Source organism: Polypterus senegalus, chromosome 1 (assembly GCF_016835505.1).
Source record: "Polypterus senegalus isolate Bchr_013 chromosome 1, ASM1683550v1, whole genome shotgun sequence".
In the NCBI taxonomy this organism is placed as follows: domain Eukaryota; kingdom Metazoa; phylum Chordata; class Cladistia; order Polypteriformes; family Polypteridae; genus Polypterus; species Polypterus senegalus.
In genome coordinates, this window is record NC_053154.1 from 337,586,427 (window position 1) to 337,606,991 (window position 20,565).

A 20,565-nucleotide genomic window follows, 5' to 3' on the forward strand; every position below is an offset into this window, starting at 1 on the left:
TTTATCCTAGAAGCACAAACATCCATTGGCTAACTACTAAGCATATAAAGCAGATTATTTAAATTGCCTCTGCGTGACTGTTCTTTTTTCGTAATGTGCTTTGTTTTGATTATTCTTTTACAGAAGTGGGCGAGTGTGAACAGCCCCTTGTTCCTGCCACTGATTCCACCACGTGCCCCAGGATTCACTGCTGTAGTTTTGACCTACGACCGCATAGAGAGCCTCTTCCGAGTCATCACAGAGATCTCCAAAGTGCCCAGCTTGTCCAAGCTTCTGGTGGTATGGAACAATCAGAATAAAGACCCTCCCGAAGGTAGGTCACATATGGCCTAACAAACAAATGTTACCTTTTTCACTTGTAGTCATACATATCAGACCTTAGGTAACATTCTTATTCTTACACTGTGTTCAATTTAATTCATTTATTTTTGTATAGCACTCTTCAGTTTTCAGGTAAAATGCAAGTATGAATTTTTCATATTACTAAATGTAGAATTAGTACACATGAAGATGTATACAAGTTTTTTTAACCCACAGGAGAAAAAATCAAAACAGCTTAACATAAGTGGAAACCAAAGTCTTGTTCCATCTTATAAGCGATAATTTTCACTAATTTGCTTTTTACACAGTCTTTCTCTTTATATTTTTGCAAAGCTTTCTATCTTTCTGTAGCCTGCGGTTTTCAAGTTAACATCTTTGACCACATTCATAACCAAAAATGAGCACTGGTGTGACAAATGTGGGTAAAATGAGAGTAGAGAAATGGATGAGTGTATGCAGGAGTAAATCACAATGTATAAGCAATGTACAGTGGCATCCTTAAAATTTGGGACAAAAACACATTTTCCATTAACTCTCTGTTTCACAGTTAAAAATTATAAATCAAGCAGTTCAGACAGGATTAATGTGCACATTAACACTAGAATTACCAGAGCCTACGAAAAAACGTAGATCAGTCCCACCTTAAAACGCTTCGAACCTCTCCGTCAGCGTCTTTTGTCCTTTAAATGTGTTGATAAGCAGCAAAGAGCAAGCAGCCTGCTATCACATCCCCCACCCCACACAGTTGTCTCAGCTGAAGTCTGTTTACCTGCGTGTCAGTTGCTTAGAGTTGTATAGAGTGAGAAGTCACGTAAAATGACACCTTTTATAAATACAGTAATCCCTCCTCGATCGCGGGGGTTGCGTTCCAGACCCCCCGTGATAGGTGAAAATCCGCGAAGTAGAAACCATATGTTTGTATGGTTATTTTTATATATTTTAAGCCCTTATAAACTCTCCCACCCTGTTAACATTATTAGAGCCCTCTAGACATGACATAACACCCTTTAGTCAAACATTTAAACTGTGCTCCATTACAAGACAGAGATGACAGTTCTTTCTCACAATTAAAAGAAAGCAAACATATCTTATCTTCAAAGGAGCGCCGTCATAAAGAATGTCAGAGAGAGCGCTCGCTAAGAAAAGCAAACAATCAAAAAATCAATACGTGCTTTTAAGTATACAGAAGCACCGCGATAAAGCGGCATTTTGTAGAGGAGCGTCCGTGTCCTCTGTGCAAACAGCCCCTCTGCTCACACCCCCTCCGTCAGGCAGAGAGAGTGAGAAAGATAGAGAGAAGCAAACAAGCACCGCGCGGGAAGCATATCTTATAGCATTGAGGAGTTTTAGTTAATATGTTATACGAGCTCTGATTGGGTAGCTTCTAAGCCATCCGCCAATAGCATCCCTTGTATGAAATCAACTGGGCAATCAAACTGAGGAAGCATGTAACCTAAATTAAAAGACCCATTGTCCGCAGAAAGCGGTGAACCAGCAAAAAATCTGTGATATATATTTAGATGTGCTTACATTTAAAATCCGTGATAGAGTGAAGCCGCGAAAGTCGAAGCGCGATATAGCGAGGGATTACTGTATTGTATCGTTATTTGGAACACTTGCATTTCATGTGTGTTCCATGTCTACAGCAATCTATGTAGAGTAAACACATGTAAAAACAGAAATGTTTTTCATGTTTTGGTAATAATTGACAAAATGTAGACGTGAAGTATATAATTTGTGAAGCCTGAATTCCAAATATCTAAGAAACACTTTCACAAAAGGTACAAATATAACACAACAAATGCACTTTTATTAATACATATTACTGTTGTGACATTGACATGCATTTACTTTGACAGCTTCGGTGGTGCAATGGTATCAGCTATTGACTGGTAATCAAAGCTTCATGTGTTCGATCCCAGACAAGCCCGTTTTGAGAACTGAGCTCCTCGTATTCTTGCTATTTTAGAATAAAAACTTACATTTGATTCCACTCTGTAACAGCCAGTGTAATTTATGATACTTGTAAAGGTTAGCTTTGTTTTTTTTATTCTGTTATTTTCTCAGCCGCGCTCACGATCCCAACAAACCCCCATACCATATTTGACAATGCTGTTTACACATAGATGTGCTATAACAGAGGTAAGCTCAAATCATGATGACGATTACACATCAGATCAAGAATGTACTTTTGCCATCGCTGCACTTTGTGTATGTACATGGGAAGCTCTGCACTCGTGACTTTATGTGGTAAAATAGGTAAATAACATTAGATCTGGCTTTTATGTAAGTAACCGATATAAAAATGTTAATGCTTTGGGCACATGCACCGTCCTTTGTATGTAAGAGCCAGTTCAACAGCGTAAAGTCACGAGTGCGGAGCTTCCAATGTACATATACAAACTACATGTACCTAAAGTAGGTTGTGGTAATTCTAGTGTTAATGGATTCATAAGATCCCTTAGCTTGCTTCTACCCCTTAGAGTCTGTAGTTGCTATTGTACAACATGAGACCAAGATCTGTGCCAGTGAAGTCTAAGAAGCCATGATGAGGCTGAACACCAAGAATAAAAACATTTGAGACAGCTGTAAAACCTTAGGATGACCTAAATCAACTGGAATATCATGAAGAAGAAAGAACACACTGGTGAGCTAAGTAACTGCAAACAAACTGGTAGGCCAAGGAAGACCTCCACTGCCGATGACAGAAGAATCCTCACTGTAGTACAGAAAATGCCCTAAACATCCTCAGAGTCTTCAGAAGGCCGATGTGGATGTGTCAGAGATGTATATCAGCAGAAGACTTCATGAACAGAAATTCAGATGCCACACTGCAAGATGCAGACCTCTAGTTAGCCATAAAAAACAGGATGGCCAGATTACAGTTTGAGAAAAGGATTTAACATGATGCTGGATTGTTATGGCTTGGGCATGTTTGGCTGCCAGAGGTCCAGGCACACTTCTCTTCATTGATGACTAAGCATCCCCTGCGGTTTCGCCAGCATAGTAGTGAAACAGGACAGAGAGGAGGACCCTACCCAGCTCCCTAATCCTGACATCACACTTCTCCCTCCCCTGGGCCTGCAGCCTCTGTCTCAGATTAGCACAAATATGTTGCTCTTACAAGCAAACTATGATTCTTAGCACAATGAGAGAAGTTGCAAAATCAACTGGAGTGTTCAAGCAAATTCTAGTTAAAAGCCCAAACAAAATCTGTTAAGTAGTTCTCTCATTTGCTAGCTAAGCGAATGTACCATATGCCCCATTGCTGGTGCGTGAGTGACTAGGGCCCCGTCCCCCTCCTGTCAGCCAGCTGCGTCTCTCCTGGATTCGCACAAATAAATCGGTACCACAAGCGAACAGTGATACTTAGCAAGATGAGAGAAGTCGCAAAATCAACCGGAATGTTCGTGCAAATTCTAGAAAAAAACCTGATCTAAATCTGTTAGGTGGTCCTTTTGTGAAAAGCAAACACATATACAGACAGACTGACGTTGGATTTTATATACAGTGAAACCTCGGGTCACGACCGTAATTCTTTCCAAAAATCTGGTCGCAACCCGATTTGGTCGTGACCCGAAGTAATTTCCCCCATAGGATTGTATGTAAATACAATTAATCCATTCTGGACTGAACAAGCTGTATGTAAATATATATTTTTTAAAGATTTTTAAGCACAAAAATAGTTAATTATACCATAGAATGCACAGTGTAATAGTAAACTAAATGTAAAAACCTTGAACAGAGAATGCTCGAATCAATCTCTTTAAAAACAAGCTCGGTGCACTCTTTAACTGCCTTCTCGACCTTACACGGCCAGCCCTCTCTCACTCCCTCCCTCGCTGCACAGGGAATGCACAGGGAGAGACTTAACACGTGCGAAAATCATTGGCGCGTACGAACCGGAATGGAAACTGGCTTGTTCGTCACCTGAGTGTGTGGTCGTGAACAGATGCAAAAGTTTGGCGAACTTTTTTGGTTTTATCCAGATTTTGTTCGGTAACCGAGGTTCCACTGTATGTATTTATGTATGTATATGTATATATGTATGTATATGTATGTATATGTATGTATATATATGTATATATATATGTATATGTATATATATGTATATGTATATGTATATATATATATGTATATGTATATGTATATATATATGTATATGTATATGTATATGTATATATATGTATATATATATATATGTATATATATATGTATATATATATATATATATATATATATGTATATATATATATATATATATATATATATATATATATATATATATATATATATATATATATGTATATATATATATATATATATATGTATATATATATATATATATATATATATATATATATATATATATATATATATATAGGGACACGGTGGTCTCGATTGAGAGAGAGACCCCCGTGACCCTGTAGTTAGGATATAGCGGGTTGAATGATGGATGGAGAGAGAGAGAGATGTGACTGCTAATGCAAGTGACATGATGAATTCTGAGGTGCAGAGAGACATCTGATCTGTTCAAGTTCCAGTAAATGCCTCCAAACTCATTAGACGGTATTACATTCTGCTAAGGCAACATAGGAGTTTTTCAAGGCTATAAAATGTAAAATTCTTGAATTTTACCATGCCAAGCCAGTCACCCAATTTAAATTCAACTGAGCATGCCATCCATTTTCTGAAGAGAAAACTTAAAGGTACAAGCAGGGGATGAAGGTGGCTGCATTAGAGACTTGGCAGAGCATCACCGGAGAAGATCCTCAGCACCTGCTGATGGCGATGAATTTCAGACTTCAAACAGTCATTTCATGCAAGGGATACGTGACAAAGTCCTAAACATGACGACTTTAAAAGGCCTGCCATTGCTGTGTCCAAACATTATGCTGCCTGAAATGGAGGAACCATGTAGAAAAAGTGTTGTGTCACTGAAATGTCTGCAAATCCTCTTAAGTGAAAGTCTGCTTTTAAAGTGCACTTTAATCACATTTTGAATTTTTTTGATTTGTAATTTTAAACTTTGGAGCTTGGGGGCAAATCAAGAAAAAAAATTGAGTCTTGTTTCAAAAACATTATGGTGGACATTGTATTTACTATTTGTTGAAGAACTATTAACTACACATATTATTAATGCATTTCCTTTTTTTTTTTCATCAGACAAGTCATACAGGTTCCTTCTTTTTGTCCCCTTGAACTTCTCAAAAATAATTTATAGCCAATTAAAAGCAGAACTTTTTTTTCCTCTTTTTTTCTGGGTCAAAGTCAGTAATTACTCATTTCTTATTAGTTACTTATGGCATTCTGCCTCTAATGATTTTCCTGGGTTACGCTATTCATTTTTGCTTGTGTTTCAATACAGTGACGTTTTACGAATAGCCTCAATAAGACGGGGGGCCCGTCCTCAACGTATATTTCTCATTGTATGGTTATGAGAAAGGATGCTTTGAAGTTTCTTAATGGTCCAGTTCTCCCTTTGATTAAAGGTGGCGTGGCAGCCTGTGCTGTACTAATGACAGCTTATTAGAAATAATAAGCGGCTTGCACAAGTTCCCTTGAGTTTATTGTGGAAATCGCTTTCTTAGCTGCCGTATCCTTCTAGTAATGACTGGGCTTGGCCATGTTTCTTATTGGGTTCTGATAGGTCTGCACTCCTGTTTTTTACAACTTTTACAATTTAGATTATTTATGGAGTGCCCTCTCTGTACAGGCATCCCAGGAAGATTTATGGACTTCTAAAATACTTATCTGTAACTTTGTAGTGTAGAGTTGCAGAATCAAACGTGGCGGTGAACTCGCAAAGTTCTGGGATTACTCACTGTGCTTCCAGAGAGCCTTTAGACGGGCCACTGATGTTGTTAGGGGGGTTGGGGGATTGTTAAAGTGAGGGAGTCCCCTTCAGGCTGACTATTATTTCATTTTTTTATTATGATTAAGTTTATTTGTGATTCTTAATATTTTGATTGATTGCCACAGCAGTCCACAGTTTATCATTTTTACTATTGGTTGACCCATTTATCCAGAAATATTACAAGATCTGGCCACAGTGGAGTACAAATAAATCAAAAGAGAATGATCAAATTAATTTTTATTTGTCCTTAGGGGAAATTAAGCTTTTTTACAGAAGCTCAAAAAATATAGAAATACTTCAACGATCATAAGAGTAAAACGAAAGGGTCATAATAAAGAGTTGGGGTAGCAGGGTGGCAGCCCCATTTAATAATTGTGGATTTGAAGATTTCAAAAGAAAAGGATCACGAGGATGCAAAATACAGCATTCTGCCATTACTTAGACTTAGTTCCACCCGTGCTGTTGAGCATATCGGGCAGTGAGAACTGTCCACTGCAGTTGGTTCACCTGCAAGCGCTTCAGCTTCTTCCCAAGACACGTCATCTATTTTGAGGTTCCTGGTGAAAGTTCACTGCCAGCTATTTTGAGATCCTTGCCCATTTAGCCTCTGAGGGAACCCAGTGCAAGGCTACTCAGAGTATGTGCTGTTGGGGCATACAAAGAATATGGCCAGCTAATCAGAGTCAATGCTGTTTGACTGTGACATGGAGACTAGTTGATCGGCTCTGCTGTGGGACTTCCTCATTGGTCACCCGATCAGAATAATGAATCATGAGGCTCTATCACAGGCAGCAAAGGTGGAATGCATTGACCTTCTTGATGATGCTGGCTGTCTATTTCTAAGTCTTGTGTAGATTGGTGTCAGAACAAAGGCAGAGGTGTTCAATTGTAGCTTGATCTTGGTTGAATTCTGGTGCCAAAACCTCGTCTTGGAGAAGCACTTTTAAGTCAGGCAAAAACTAATATCCTCAGCTCCTGCTAACTCCCCCGGCTGCCCCCAAGGAAACCAACAGGGCTGTTCTATGGGACCACAACTCCCAGGCAGCCCTGCGCACAAAGATACTGGAGCTTGCCATAAGGGATGCCGCCACCCAATGTATGGAAGAACAACTTCCACATGGGAGGCAAGTCTTCCATTGTCCCATGTGTATGGCTTCCTGATCAAGAAAGGGACTTACCATTTATCCCAGTCGAGATGTTCCATCCATTTTCTTCACTTTGTAAGTTTGCAAACTAGTGCACCGCTCTTCTGGAGTCTCGTGATCTTGGCCTGCCAGACAGATAAGGGAAGCCAAGAGGTTGGTCCGTGCATTACAATATACCGTATGCTTGTACAGTGCATTCAAAAAGTCTTCCGACCCTTCACTTTTTGTTATGTTGCAGTCTTGTGCTAAAATCATTTAAATTCATTTTTTTTCTCTCAACACCCCAGAATAATAAATTAAAAACAGAATTTTAGGAATTTTTATAAATATATTAAAATCGCACACTGACTGAAATATTCAGGATCTTTGCTTTGGCTCAGATGCCTCCCATTCTACCGATCATCATTGATATCATTTGGAGTCCATCTATGGTCAGTTCAGTTGACCGCCCCTAATTAGGAAAGACACACACCTGCCTATAGAACGTCGCACAGGTGAGCAAAACCTGCTACAGGATCATCTCTGTTGTCACGTTTAATGTGGAACCTTTGGAAGTTTATTCTTTGGCGGAGTGTTTGTCCAGTTTTGGAACATTTCATACAGAGAAGTAGGACTGTCCCAGACAACCTGTTTACAGATCCACATTGTTTTGAAAAACTCATCAGAAACTTCAAAAGACTTTGTTGGACACTTATCTTAACCACAGATCTTGACAATACGTTATTCTCCTCTCCTGCTAAATGAATCTTAGCCTGGAGAGGTCTATTCATTTTTTTACATCTAAGATGTCTCACCTAAAGGTTTACCAATGCTGCATGTGTCCTAGTGTGTAGATAAGCACAAAGAACTCCAATTTCTATATTATATCTTGCCTGAAGAAGGGACCGGAGTTGCCTTGTAAGCTTGCATATTGAAATCTTTCTAGTTAGCCAATAAAATGAGTCATTTAGCTTAACTTCTCACTAAAGCCACAACACGGTACAACACTAAAGCACTACTTAAAAATAAAAAAAAAATGGCACAAACATTCAAACCCTTTACTCGGTACTTAGTTGATTCCAGCCTGTAGTCTACTTCGGGTTTCACATGACAGGAGATTTTCTGCCATTCTTTACTGCTGATTCTCTCAAACTCTGCCATGTTGGATGGAGACCGTCAGCAGCCAGCTACTTCCAGGTGTCTCCAGAGATGTTTGATTGGGTTGAAGTCTTGCTGGGCTACTAAAGGACATTCACAAAGTTGTCTCCGAGCCAATAATGTTTGTCATTGCTTTGTGAACCTTCAGGGCAGTCTGAAGTGGAGAGCACTCCGAGCAGGCTTTCATTAAAAATGTCTCTGTGTTTTGCCCCATTCAGTTTTCATTCAACCCTAACTAGTCTCCCAGTTCCTGATGCTGCTACTACTATGCCTCATTATTGGAATTATATAGGACAGGTGATGAGTGGTGCCTGGTTTTGAAGTAGACAGTTCAATGGTGGCTTCATCAGACCAGGGGCCTTATGTATAAACGGTGCGTACGCACAAAAATGTTGTGTAAGAAAATTTCCACGTTCAAATCACGATGTATAAAACCTAAACTTGGCATAAAGCCACACATATTTCCACAGTAGCTCATACCCTGTCTGCTCGGTTTTGCAGACTGGTGGCACCCAGTGTCAAAGCAGTGCTACTGTTCCTGTGTGGTTATCCTTTCTTTTTTAGATCCACATCCTTGTTGCGGCTTTATAAATACACTGAAATTAACCGCATATTGTTTATTAGTTTAATTCATCTGATTGTAATTAACCTGTAACAATATAATGGTCCACAGAATGGTCAAACTATTCCAAATACCATAACTTTAGAATTTTCTGTATTTCTGCATAAATATGACCTAAAACATCATCAGATTTTCACTGAAGTCCTAAAAGTAAATAAAGAGAAACCAGTTAAACAAAAGAAGCAAAAATATTACACTTTATCATTTATTTATTGAGGAAAATGATTGAATATTACATATTTGTGGGTGGCAAAAGTATGTGAACCTCACGGATGATCAGTTAGTTTGAAAATGAAATTCGAGTCGGGTGTTTTCAATCAATGGGATGGCAATCAGGTGTCAGTGGGCACCCTGTGTTATTTAAAGAACGGGGATCTATCAAAGTCTGCTCTTCACAACACATGTCTGTGGAAGTGTATCATGGCACGAACAAAGGAAATTTTTGAGGACCTCACAAAAAGAGTTGTTGATGTTCATCAGGCTGGAAAAGGTTACAAAACCATCGCTAAAGAGTTTGGACTCCACCAATCCACAGTCAGACAGATTGTGTACAAATGAAGGAAATTCAAGACCATCGTTACCCACCCCAGGAGTGATCGACCTAACAAAGATCACTCCAAAAGCAAGGCGTGTAATAGTCAGCGAGGTCACAGAGGACCCCAGGGTAACTTCTAAGTAACTGAAGGCCTCTCTCACATTGGCTAATGTTCATGTTCATGAGTCCACCATCAGGAGAACACTGAACAACAATGGTGTGCATGGCAGGGTTGCAAGGAGAAAGCCACTGCTCTCTAAATAAACATTGCTGCCCGTCTGCAGTTTGCTAAAGATCACGTGGACAAACCAGAAGGCTACTGGAAGAATGTTTTGTGGTCAGATGAGACCAAAATAGAACTTTTTGGTTTAAATGAAAAGCGTTATGTTTGGAGAAAGGAAAACACTGCATTCCAGCATTAGAACCTCATCCCATCTGTGAAACATGGTGGTGGTAGTATCATGGTTTGGGCCTGTTTTGCTGCATCTGGGCCAGGACGGCTTGCCTTCATTGATGGAACAATGAATTCTGAATTATATCAGAAAATTCTAAAGGAAAATGTCAGGCATCTGTCCATGAACTGAATCTCAAGAGAAAGTCGGTCATGCAGCAAGACAACGACCCTAAGCACACAAGTCGTTCTACCAAAGAATGGTTTAAGGAGAATAAGGTGAATGTTCTGGAATGGCCAAGTCAAAGTCCTGACCTTAATCCAATCGAAATGTTGTGGAAGGACCTGAAGAGAGCAGTTCATGTGAGGAAACCCACCAACATCCCAGAGTTGAAGCTGTTCTGTACGGAGGAATGGGCTAAAATTCCTCCAAGCCGGTGTGCAGGAATGATCAGAAGTTACCGGAAACGTTTAGTTGCAGTTATTGGGGATCACACCAGATACTGAAAGCAAAGGTTCACATACTTTTGCCGCTCACAAATATGTAATATTTAATAAACAAATGACCATGTATAATATTTTTGTCTCATTTGTTTAACTGGTTTCTCTTTATCTACTTTTAGGACTTCTGATGATGTTTTAGGTCATATTTATGCAGAAATATAGAAAATTCTAAAGGGTTCACAAACTTTCAAGCACAACTGTACATGTCACCTGAAGAATGGGCCTGAGTTGCCTCAAAATCTTGCATATTTTTATTTTTTAATAAATTTGAAAAAAATCCCAAATGTCATGTTTTCACTTTATCTTTCTGGGTTATTGAGTGTTGCTTGATTAGGAAAAAAAAATCATTTAAGTGATTGTCTAGGCTGCACCATGATGAAAAAATGTGAAAAGTGAAGGGGTCCGAATACTTTGTGAGTCCGCTGTACGTTAAGTAGCTCAGCCATTTCCAGAGGACCTGGTTTGCCTTTAATTTGATTACGGTTCTAGGGTTTCCAGGCCGCCAGCCAACTCTATTCATGGAATCTTTTTATTTTTTCATACAAGCCACTTGGACATCCTGGACTTGAAAGGAATATAAATTGTCGTAATTTAAAATGCTTTTATATTGTCAGGCTTCATCTTTTACCTTTTTTTTCTGCTTTCCGTATTTTTCCTTGCATATCAATCATTGTATTTGTTTCTTATTTATTATGAAGATCCCCTGCTTGGAGAAGACTTTGAAATGGTACAATTTAAAAGAAAACTCTGATAATAAAAGCATTATATCAAAGCAGTTTAGATATCCTGTTTTTCTTTTTTAGGGTAGGGATTCATCCTTTTTTCAAAATTGCTTTAATCTCCAAACGTTGGGCTTCCCTGCAGCCAAAGGAGAATGCCGTGTCTTGAAAGGTTGAAGCCGTGCCAACAGTAAACCTGAGAGGACGAAGCTTTGTTCGTAATCACCATTAGTTAATGGTTGTGCCATTTAGGAGATTTGCTGCTGTAATGATGGATTATTTCTTCTTTGAAAAATCAACCCGGCATTTTATTTTCAAGTGAAATTGCACTCTGTAGATTGGGTGAAGGGTAGGATTCACATCGCTGGCTGTTCCTGAATGTTAACTGTGACCACATTCACATCTGACTGTCTGTCGGAGTGTCAGGGTTGCCCATCTGTTTTGTTTCTGGATGCATTTGCACACACATGGAAGCCCATTATCTTCCACCCAGACCACCAAGTTTGCCTTTTGCACATGTTTCGTACATTTACTAAGTGTTCTTATTGAGTTAGTTGAGTTATTGAGCTTTGGTTGTTCCCTGCTTGCTGCTTTTACATTAGTTGCTGTTTATAAGATGTAGTGAGCAGTGCTGCAGAGCTTTTCCCCTTTTTTCGGCTGCTCCCATTCAGGGGTCCCCACAGTAATATCCATCTCCATCTATCTCTGTCTTTTTACGTCATTTTCTGCTACACCAACTGCCTTCATGTCCTCCCTCACCACATCCATAAACGTCCTCTTTGGCCTTCTACTTTTTCTCTTGTCTGGCAGTTCCATCGTCAACATTCTTTTCCCCATGTACCCCTTATCTCTCCTCTGCACGTGCCCAAACCATCTCAATCTCTCCTTTCTCACTTGGTCACCAACCTGTCATACCTGTGTAGTTCATCTAATATCCTAATTTCTAATCCTGCCTACCCTGTTCTCCTGTCTTTCCGTTAGTGCCACTGTCTCCAAACCATACAACATAGCTGGTCTCACTACCATTTTATAGACCTTCCCTGTCACTCTTTCAGGTACTGTACTCTCACAAATCACTCCTGCCATTCTTCTCCTCCCTGTCCACACTCTGTACTTCACCTGTCTACTGCACTCTCCATTGTTTTGGACTGTTGAACCCAAGTATTTAAATTAATTTACCTTTACCACCTCTTCTCCTTGCAGTTGCACGCTTCCACTACCTTCCCTGTCATTCATGCACATGTTCTTCGTCTCACTCCTACTGACTCTGGTTCCCTTTCTCTCCAGTGCGTACCTCCACCTCTCCAGGTTCACCTCATCCTCCTTTCTACTCTCACGACAGATCACATAGTCCATGGAGACTCCTGTCTGACCTCATCTGTCAAGCACTGCTGCAGAGCACATTAATGAATGAATTCAAATGAACCTGCATGGGTAACCAGAGTGTATGATAGCAGGCCTGCTTCTCTTCGTTTCAACTTTCTGTGCCCATACCTTGCACTACGATGAAAAGTGGGAAAGAAGATAGTACCATATACAGGGCTTCAATGACACAGACAGGAATGATGAAAGAAATCATCCATCCATCCATTATCCAACGCGCTATATCCTAACTACAGGGTCACGGGGGTCTGCCGTACCAATCTCAGCTAACACAGGGCGCAAGGCAGGAAACAAACCTCGGGCAGGGCACCAACCCACACACCAAGCACACACGGGACAATTTAGAATCACCAATGCACCTAACCTGCATGTCTTTGGACTGTGGGAGGAACCCCACGCAGACACGGGGAGAACATGCAAACTTCACGCAGGGAGGAATCGGGAAGCGGACCCGGGTCTCCTAACTGCGAGGTAGCAGCGCAACCCACTGCACCACCGCCCATGAAAGAAAGCGGTTACGAGTAAAAATAAATATGTAGCTGTTGAAAAGAATTTCATTTATTTTCCATCTCACTTTGAATCACCCTTGTCAAAGTGCCATTCTTTACTCTTTGGGAGCGTTTACATGCACATCCAAAACCGGGAAACCTTGTTAATAAGTCAGTCGCCTTTCTTCTTTAAAACTTCCATTTACAATCGCATATGCACTTCTGGAGTTCTTCTTGGGCAAAACACTCCGACATCATTAAACTGCTCAAAAAAATTCCTCCTGGGGACAAATAAAGATCTGTCTAACTAAAACAGCCGCTGTGAATCTGAAAACAAGCATGAAACCTGTGATCATTTTCTTGTGTTTTATTAATGTTTAGTCCTTTACGTGCTCTGCAGTAATTAACTAAACAAATCCAAATCATATTATGTCATCCACTGTTAAATTCTGCTACGTACTTCTAAAAATTTTTATTTTTATACTGTATTGAGGATTTGTTCTGTTCTGTGTATTGTGTTGTATTGACCCTCTTCTTTTTGACACCCACTGCACGCCCAACCTACCTAGAAAGGGATCTCTCCTTGAACTGCCTTTCTTGAGGTTTCTTCCATTTTTTCCCTACTGGGGTGTTATTGGGAGTTGTTCCTTGGCTTCTTAGAGAGTCAAGGCTGGGGCGCTGTCAAGAGGCGCAGGGCCTGTTAAAGCCCATTGCAGCACTCCTTGTGTGATTTTGGGCTATACAAAAATAAGTTGTATTGTATTGTAATTAGGATCCCTCTCCTTTTTACATTCTCGACCTGAGCCTGCCGACGATTCGATGCATGGACTTTGGCTGCTGTGTCAGCTGATCACACTGTTTGAATATATCCACAGCAATTAGCTGGATTAGAACTAAACTGACAGTTTCTGTTACTGGATTGCATGCAGCACACTCTTTTCTGCTTTGGCTGTATGATTGAGCCCTTCTAAGGACTGGCACATTCCCAGTGCTGCTGGAATAATTATAACGCAAGTGTTTTTACTTCAGCAAACCAAGTATTATGTTAGGTTACTTGTGATTGTAAAAAATGAAGCATTAATCCCAGTAGAGCTCTCGAGATTGTGCCGCTGAGCTTGGCACTGTAAGTTTAGCTTATCAACATAAATATTGAACTTTTTTTTTGACTGTTTCAGCCAGGAAAAAGAATAATGTGGTTGGCCAAGTATTTACCTCAGGAAATGTATTTGTGGCAGCTGCAAGCGTGTCCAAAGCTAATACAGTAATCCCTCGCTATATCGAGCTTTGACTTTCACGGTTTCACTCTATCGAGGATTTTAAATGTAAGCACATCTAAATATATATCACAGATTTTTCGCTGGTTCGCGGATTTCTGCGGACAATGGGTCTTTTAATTTATGTTACACGCTTCCTCAGTTTGTTTGCCCAGTTGATTTCATACAAGGGACGCTATTGGCAGATGGCTTAGCAGCTACCCAATCAGAGCACGTATTACATATTAAATAAAACTCCTCAATGCTATAAGATATGCATCCCGCACGGAGCTTGATTGTTTGCTTGTCTCTGCCTCTCTCTCACCCTCTCTGACATTCTCTGCGCCTGACGGAGGAGCTGTTTGCACAGGCTGTTTGCTTAAAAGATACTGACGCTCCTCTAAAAAAATGCCGCTTTATTGCGGTGCTCGGCATATTTAAAAGCACAAAAGCACACGTATTGATTTTTTGATTGTTTGCTTTTCTTTGCGAGCGCTCTCTCTCTCTCTCCCTCTGAAATCCTCTGCTCCTGAAGAGAAGAAGATCTATTTGCATTCTTTTAATTGTGAGAAAGAACTGTCATCTCTGTCTTGTCATGGAGGACAGTTTAAACTTTTGACTAAAGGGAGTTATTTCATGTCTAGAGGGCTCTAATAATGTTAACAATGTGGGAGAGTTTATAAGGGCTTAAAATATATAAAAATAACTACACAAACATATGGTTTCTACTTCGCGGATTTTCGTCTATCGCGGGGGGTTCTGGAATGCAACCCCCGCGATCGAGGAGGGATTACTGTACATGCACAGGTAAAGAGAGTGCAGCAGACATACACAGACTTCAGAATTCTTAACTGTGACCGCTTAAGATTTTATTTGGTCACATAACCGAGTTACTCGCGAAAAAATCTAAACGTGTTAATCTGCTTTCTCAACCCGGTTTTTCTAAGCAGAATATGCGTTTACAATGCTTTTTTAAAACCAGATTATTAAGGCACACACAAACTCACTGCACGGCTCCTTTAGCAAACCAAACCAAACACAATACCTTGGGGTAGACATCTTCAGCTCATTAAGAGATAATGCAAAGGTGGTGTAAATTATAATTATGTCTTTGCCCATTATAAAAATTGAAAAATTGTTCCCCACATACAGTCCCCTACAAAATTATTCAGGTGGCAAGACCAATTTATTTGCTTTTTGCTCTACACTGAACACATTTGGGTTTGAGTTCAAAAGATGAATATGAGACAACAACATTTATTTCCATAGCACATTTTCATTCAACAGTGTAGGTCATAGTGCTGTACAAGATGTCAAGAGATAGTTACAAGAATAGGCAAAAATATTACAGAGTTCAAAATTTTATGTTTTCTGATATCGACTTCTAGATGTGTTGAAGAATACACAGTACTGTGGAAAAACCGTTGCGCCCTCCCTAATCTCCAAATTACAGTCTTACAGACAGACCTCAATATGTGCGTCCCGGGAACTGCAGGTCTGACATTGTGGTCAGCAGCACAGGAGCATCGCAGGGAACTGGACTTTCTCCGGTCCTGTTCAGCCAACATACATCAGACTTCCAATACAACTCGGAGTCCTGCCACGTGCAAAAGTTCATTGACGACACTGCTATGGTGGGCTGCATCAGGAGTGGGCAGGAGGAGGAGTACAGGAACCTAATCAAGGACTTTGTAAAATGGCGAGACTCAAACCACATACAACTGAACACCAGCAAAACATTAACATTATACAATGATATTGTCTGTTATACCTGCATTTTAGCACTCTTTAATTAATATTGTTTTTATCAGGAGTATGTTAATTTCCCCTTGGGGATTAATAAAGTTATCTGTCTGTCTGTCTGTCTGAATAACTTTTATATAATACAGTACATAAGCTCAAGAAATATTATAACAAAAAACAATAACAGCTCACCTCAAATATAAGCGATAGATAGATACTTTATTAATCCCAAGGAGAAATTCGCTTAATCCAGCAGCAGTATACTGATACAAAAAACAATATTAAATTAAAGAGTAATAAAAATGCATGTAAAAACAGACAATAACTTTGAATAATGTTAGCAATTATAAGACAAAGAAATCTTCTGACTCGGCTAAAGAGAAATGAACATCAACAGTAACAGTTATTGAGGCCTATTGCCGTATAGCACATTCTGCACCATTTACACAATAATAATCCATATTGGAATTAGCATATCTGGCAATTGGGGTAAAATACATTAGCCTGTTGTGAGGGACAAACTAGCCTCCTAGTCTGGATGGACCCTGCTCCCTTGTCTGCACAGGAGGCCATTCTTTTGGAAGGTCAGTGAGGGAGCTGTGATATTCCCCATCTGTGGCAGTAGCTGAACCCAGAAGGACATTGTTGTAGCTACTACACCGGAGCTAGAGCCCAAGCAGCCAAAGAATAATACAGTGTTTGACCTTTGTTGCCTAGAAGGCTACGACAATAGGGGACTGTCTGTCATGGGCAGAGCCTCCGCCCCATACACTAGGTGGCAGCACCCTGCCTGACGAGCTCCCGTATGGATACCCCCAAGGCAACATGAAAGTTGTAGAGCCATGGGGCTGCCATGCCAGCTTCTGTGGGGGCCACATGAGGATATCATCTACACCATGACAGGTGTGTTCCTACCTGACCCAAAAGTGCTTCATGGATGCAAAAGATTGAGCACAGAAAGTTCTCCTGAGTCGGGAGATAAAAGAGAACCTCCATTTGCCCCTGGGAGTTGGAGCTAGGAAAGGAGATGGACAACACTCGCCTGGGTGAAGTGGAGGAGATTGGGCAGAATAAAGGACTGAAAAAAAGTTCTGTGCTGTACTGTTTGGTGTTGGGACCCTATACAGCATTGTGGAGAAGAAACCTGTACAAGGTACACTTTATTTGCTGAATTAAAGATCTTCCTTACATTTGATCACAAAAATCCCAGTCTGCTCGAGCTTAGACGGTCCTTGTCTGTGGCAAATGAACATTTTAGATTTGGGTTTTTGGAGATGCACAATATACAGCTGCTGATGCTCACAGGCTACCCTCGAAACATCCAGTGCTGTGCCGGCAGTGAGGTGTACCTAAACAAACAATGATGTTAAAGCCACCAGCATTATCTCTGTTTAATATCTGTGTCATCTGACCAGAATAGGCCAACACATTTGACCAAGTCTGAAAACAGTAGAAAACATCAAAAGAGAAGGGTGTCCAAAACCCATACCACCTTACCACCTGGGTTCAGCTTCTGGGATTCTGTTGGTTTATTTTTCATGTCAGCCCCTGGTTTGAGGATTCATGTATGCACTCAGGTTTAGACCACACACTTATTTTCTAACTTGGAAATTTTGTAATTGTGTCTCCTTACCATGCAGAATCACAGTGGCCAAAGATTACAGTGCCTCTGAAGGTGGTGCGCACGACAGAAAACAAGCTGAGCAATCGCTTCTTCCCATATGATGAGATTGAAACCGAAGCCGTTCTGGCAATTGACGATGACATCATCATGCTTACTTCTGATGAGCTGCAGTTCGGCTATGAGGTAAGTTTTAGGAAGGTTCTGTGCTGAGTGTGAAGTGAATTTTGACAATGAAGCAAAACTAGGTGGAAGGGCAGATAGTTTAGAATCAGCAATATCATTACAGGGGCAGTTGTGGTGGCATACAGGCTCCCACAGGTGTGTGGACTATGAAAATAAATGTAAGGAAATATCAAGTGTTATGTGGAGAAAGTAGAAATGTGAGATCTGAAAAGTGGCCTCATCACTGTCTATATCAGGGCAGTGTACAGAAGCCATTAAGAAAGCTAATAGGATTTCCTTGAGCGTGGGAAAGGCGCTATATAAATAAAATGTATTATTATTATTATTATTATTTTAGGGTATATATTGTTCCATGCTGTGTGGAGGACAAGTCAAGGGAGATTATGTTTGATACATATAAAATACACTTGTAAGGCCTCCTCTGGACTACATTGTGCAGTTCTGCTCCCCACATTACAAAACAGTCACAGCAGTGCTAAAACAAGACCAAAGAATAGAGTCTCGGCTGATTCCAAGGCTACAGGGGATGAGTTATGAGGAAAGATCTCTGAGCGCTGAGCCTTTTCAGTTTAAGTAAAAGGAGGTTAAGAGAAGACATGATTAAAGTGTGTATAATTATGAAACGAATTGGTCCACGGACACACGGAATAAATTACCAAGAAGTGTGGTGGAGAGAAGGACTTGTAGGACATTACAATCTCTTCTTACTGTTATTTTGGACAATGTAGGTGTTAAGGATGAATGAGCATTTTGAGCTGAATGGCTTGTTCTCACCACAATTGTTTCTGATGTTCTAATGTATTTGTGAACTTCTTACAGTACTCAGTAAAGAGTGAAATGTAAAAGTAAACTGAATTGAACTACTAAGACCAGGTTTATATTTCACGCGACGCATGCTGTAGCGCAGGGGTTCCCAAACTTTTGGACGTCAAGTACCACCCGAGGGTTAAGTGAGTTGCGTTGCGTATCACCCGTACCTTGTTGAAATGGAGGGAGAGCTGTAAGGGGGAGTTCGGGTTTAAACCGCCCCGAAATCTGAATACAAGTTAAAGAATTGGAAGAAATTACGCATAAAATTAATGAAAAAATTTGTGCATGTACATAAATTGATAAATTCCGCCCCGAAACTAAATCCTGCCATCAGCCTGTAAGTGACGCAGTTACGGAAAGACGAAATGGTATCGGCTTTGTGCTTAGATCTAGTGACTACGATGCGATACAGCGGCAGTGCACGTATAACAATAAACACGAGCGGTTTCTGTGAGGCAGAGTTACCGAAGACTAAATAGTGTCAGCGTTGTGCTTTCATCTAGTGACCAAAAGCTCAAACAGTGAAGAAGTAGAAGTTGACTTCCACGAAATGGAGTTATGTTAGCGTTAAATGAATTAAATACTGATTCGAATAATAGGTTTTATTTATTCAGATGACGACATTTCACACCACACTAAATTTGGGAATTCACGTATTATTGTATTTAAACAGTTTCATTGGTTTTTGCTCACAACAGGCTTGTCATAAAGGGTTTTGCACAGATAAATTAAATTTCAGGGACCGCAATGCGTACCACCTGAAAAGGCTCCGTGTACCACTACCACAGTTTGGTAGAGCTACTGCTATGAAAGTGTTTTACTGTTTATACTTTACGCATACTTTACGTAAATCTGGAAGATTCCACCAGGTGGCAGTATGAGATATCATCATGGTGAGAAAATGTTTCACTGTGTTGTGAATTGCCTGAAATATCCATTAAAATCGCAGGACATCTTGCCACAATACAGTATCTCTGAAAATGATATTTAATGATTACATTCATCAATCGTGGATGTGCCCATTCCAGCAAGCATCGGGTGCGAGAAAGAAACAAAATCCTTGGACGACACATCAGCTCACTGCAAGGTGAACACAAGCATACATATACACTAGCATCATGTGAGACCTTTAAAAGGTATTGTGTCATTACGTTGTGGAATATGTGACACTTGAAGATAAAAGCACCCAGTAGGGTCCTGACAGCGGCTTTCTGCCACATGCAGATAGTAAACAGAGACTCTGACGTCATTTTCCGACTTTTATCAAGCTGCGCCCCCTGACTTTTTTTGCTGGGACTGCAACTCGTGCGCACATCACGTTAATTTCTGAGGACCTGCCCAGAGGACGCATCAAATGAACGCTGGGAAACGCGAGGCAGCCATGATGCATGTGCGTACGCATTCTGAGCATGAAGTATAAACGCGCCCTAAGAAAGTTACCTGAAAATCGGGCATAAAAAAAAATCTATTTAAGAAACTTTATTTTTTTATTTTTTTTTTTTTATAACATTCTCACTCACACCTGCCTAATTTGATTCAGTGGTTGCAAGGTGTCGAAAGGGCTAGAGACTGCTACACCATCAGTTGGGCATAAGACAGGAATCGGCTGTGGGCAGGGTGCCTGTCCATCACAGGGGGTACATGAACACAGAATCGCCGTCTAATGTGAGACAAACCAGCATGCCGACCCTGCGACAGTATGCAAAGTCCAAACATGTAATATCCAGGCATGGGACTCAAAGCCATCTCTTTGCGGCCTCCTGGCTCACATTGTATCATCTTCAGTTACATTTCACTTTGATGCTGTTTTAGGTCCGCAGGGATGTGACATTTTGCCCTCTGGCTGTAGC

At 40.4% G+C, this 20,565-nt stretch overlaps 1 protein-coding gene across 2 annotated transcripts in view; it reads left to right on the forward strand.

Moving 5' to 3' along the window:
- Nucleotides 1–20,565, forward strand: part of ext2 (exostosin glycosyltransferase 2) — a 287,961-nt gene that overhangs the window by 209,129 nt on the left and 58,267 nt on the right. For both annotated transcript variants that reach the window (XM_039739082.1, XM_039739091.1), the window contains exons 10-11: nt 124–313; nt 17,739–17,905. In XM_039739082.1, the coding sequence (XP_039595016.1) occupies nt 124–313; nt 17,739–17,905 (357 nt within the window). The remainder of the gene's footprint in view (nt 1–123; nt 314–17,738; nt 17,906–20,565) is intronic.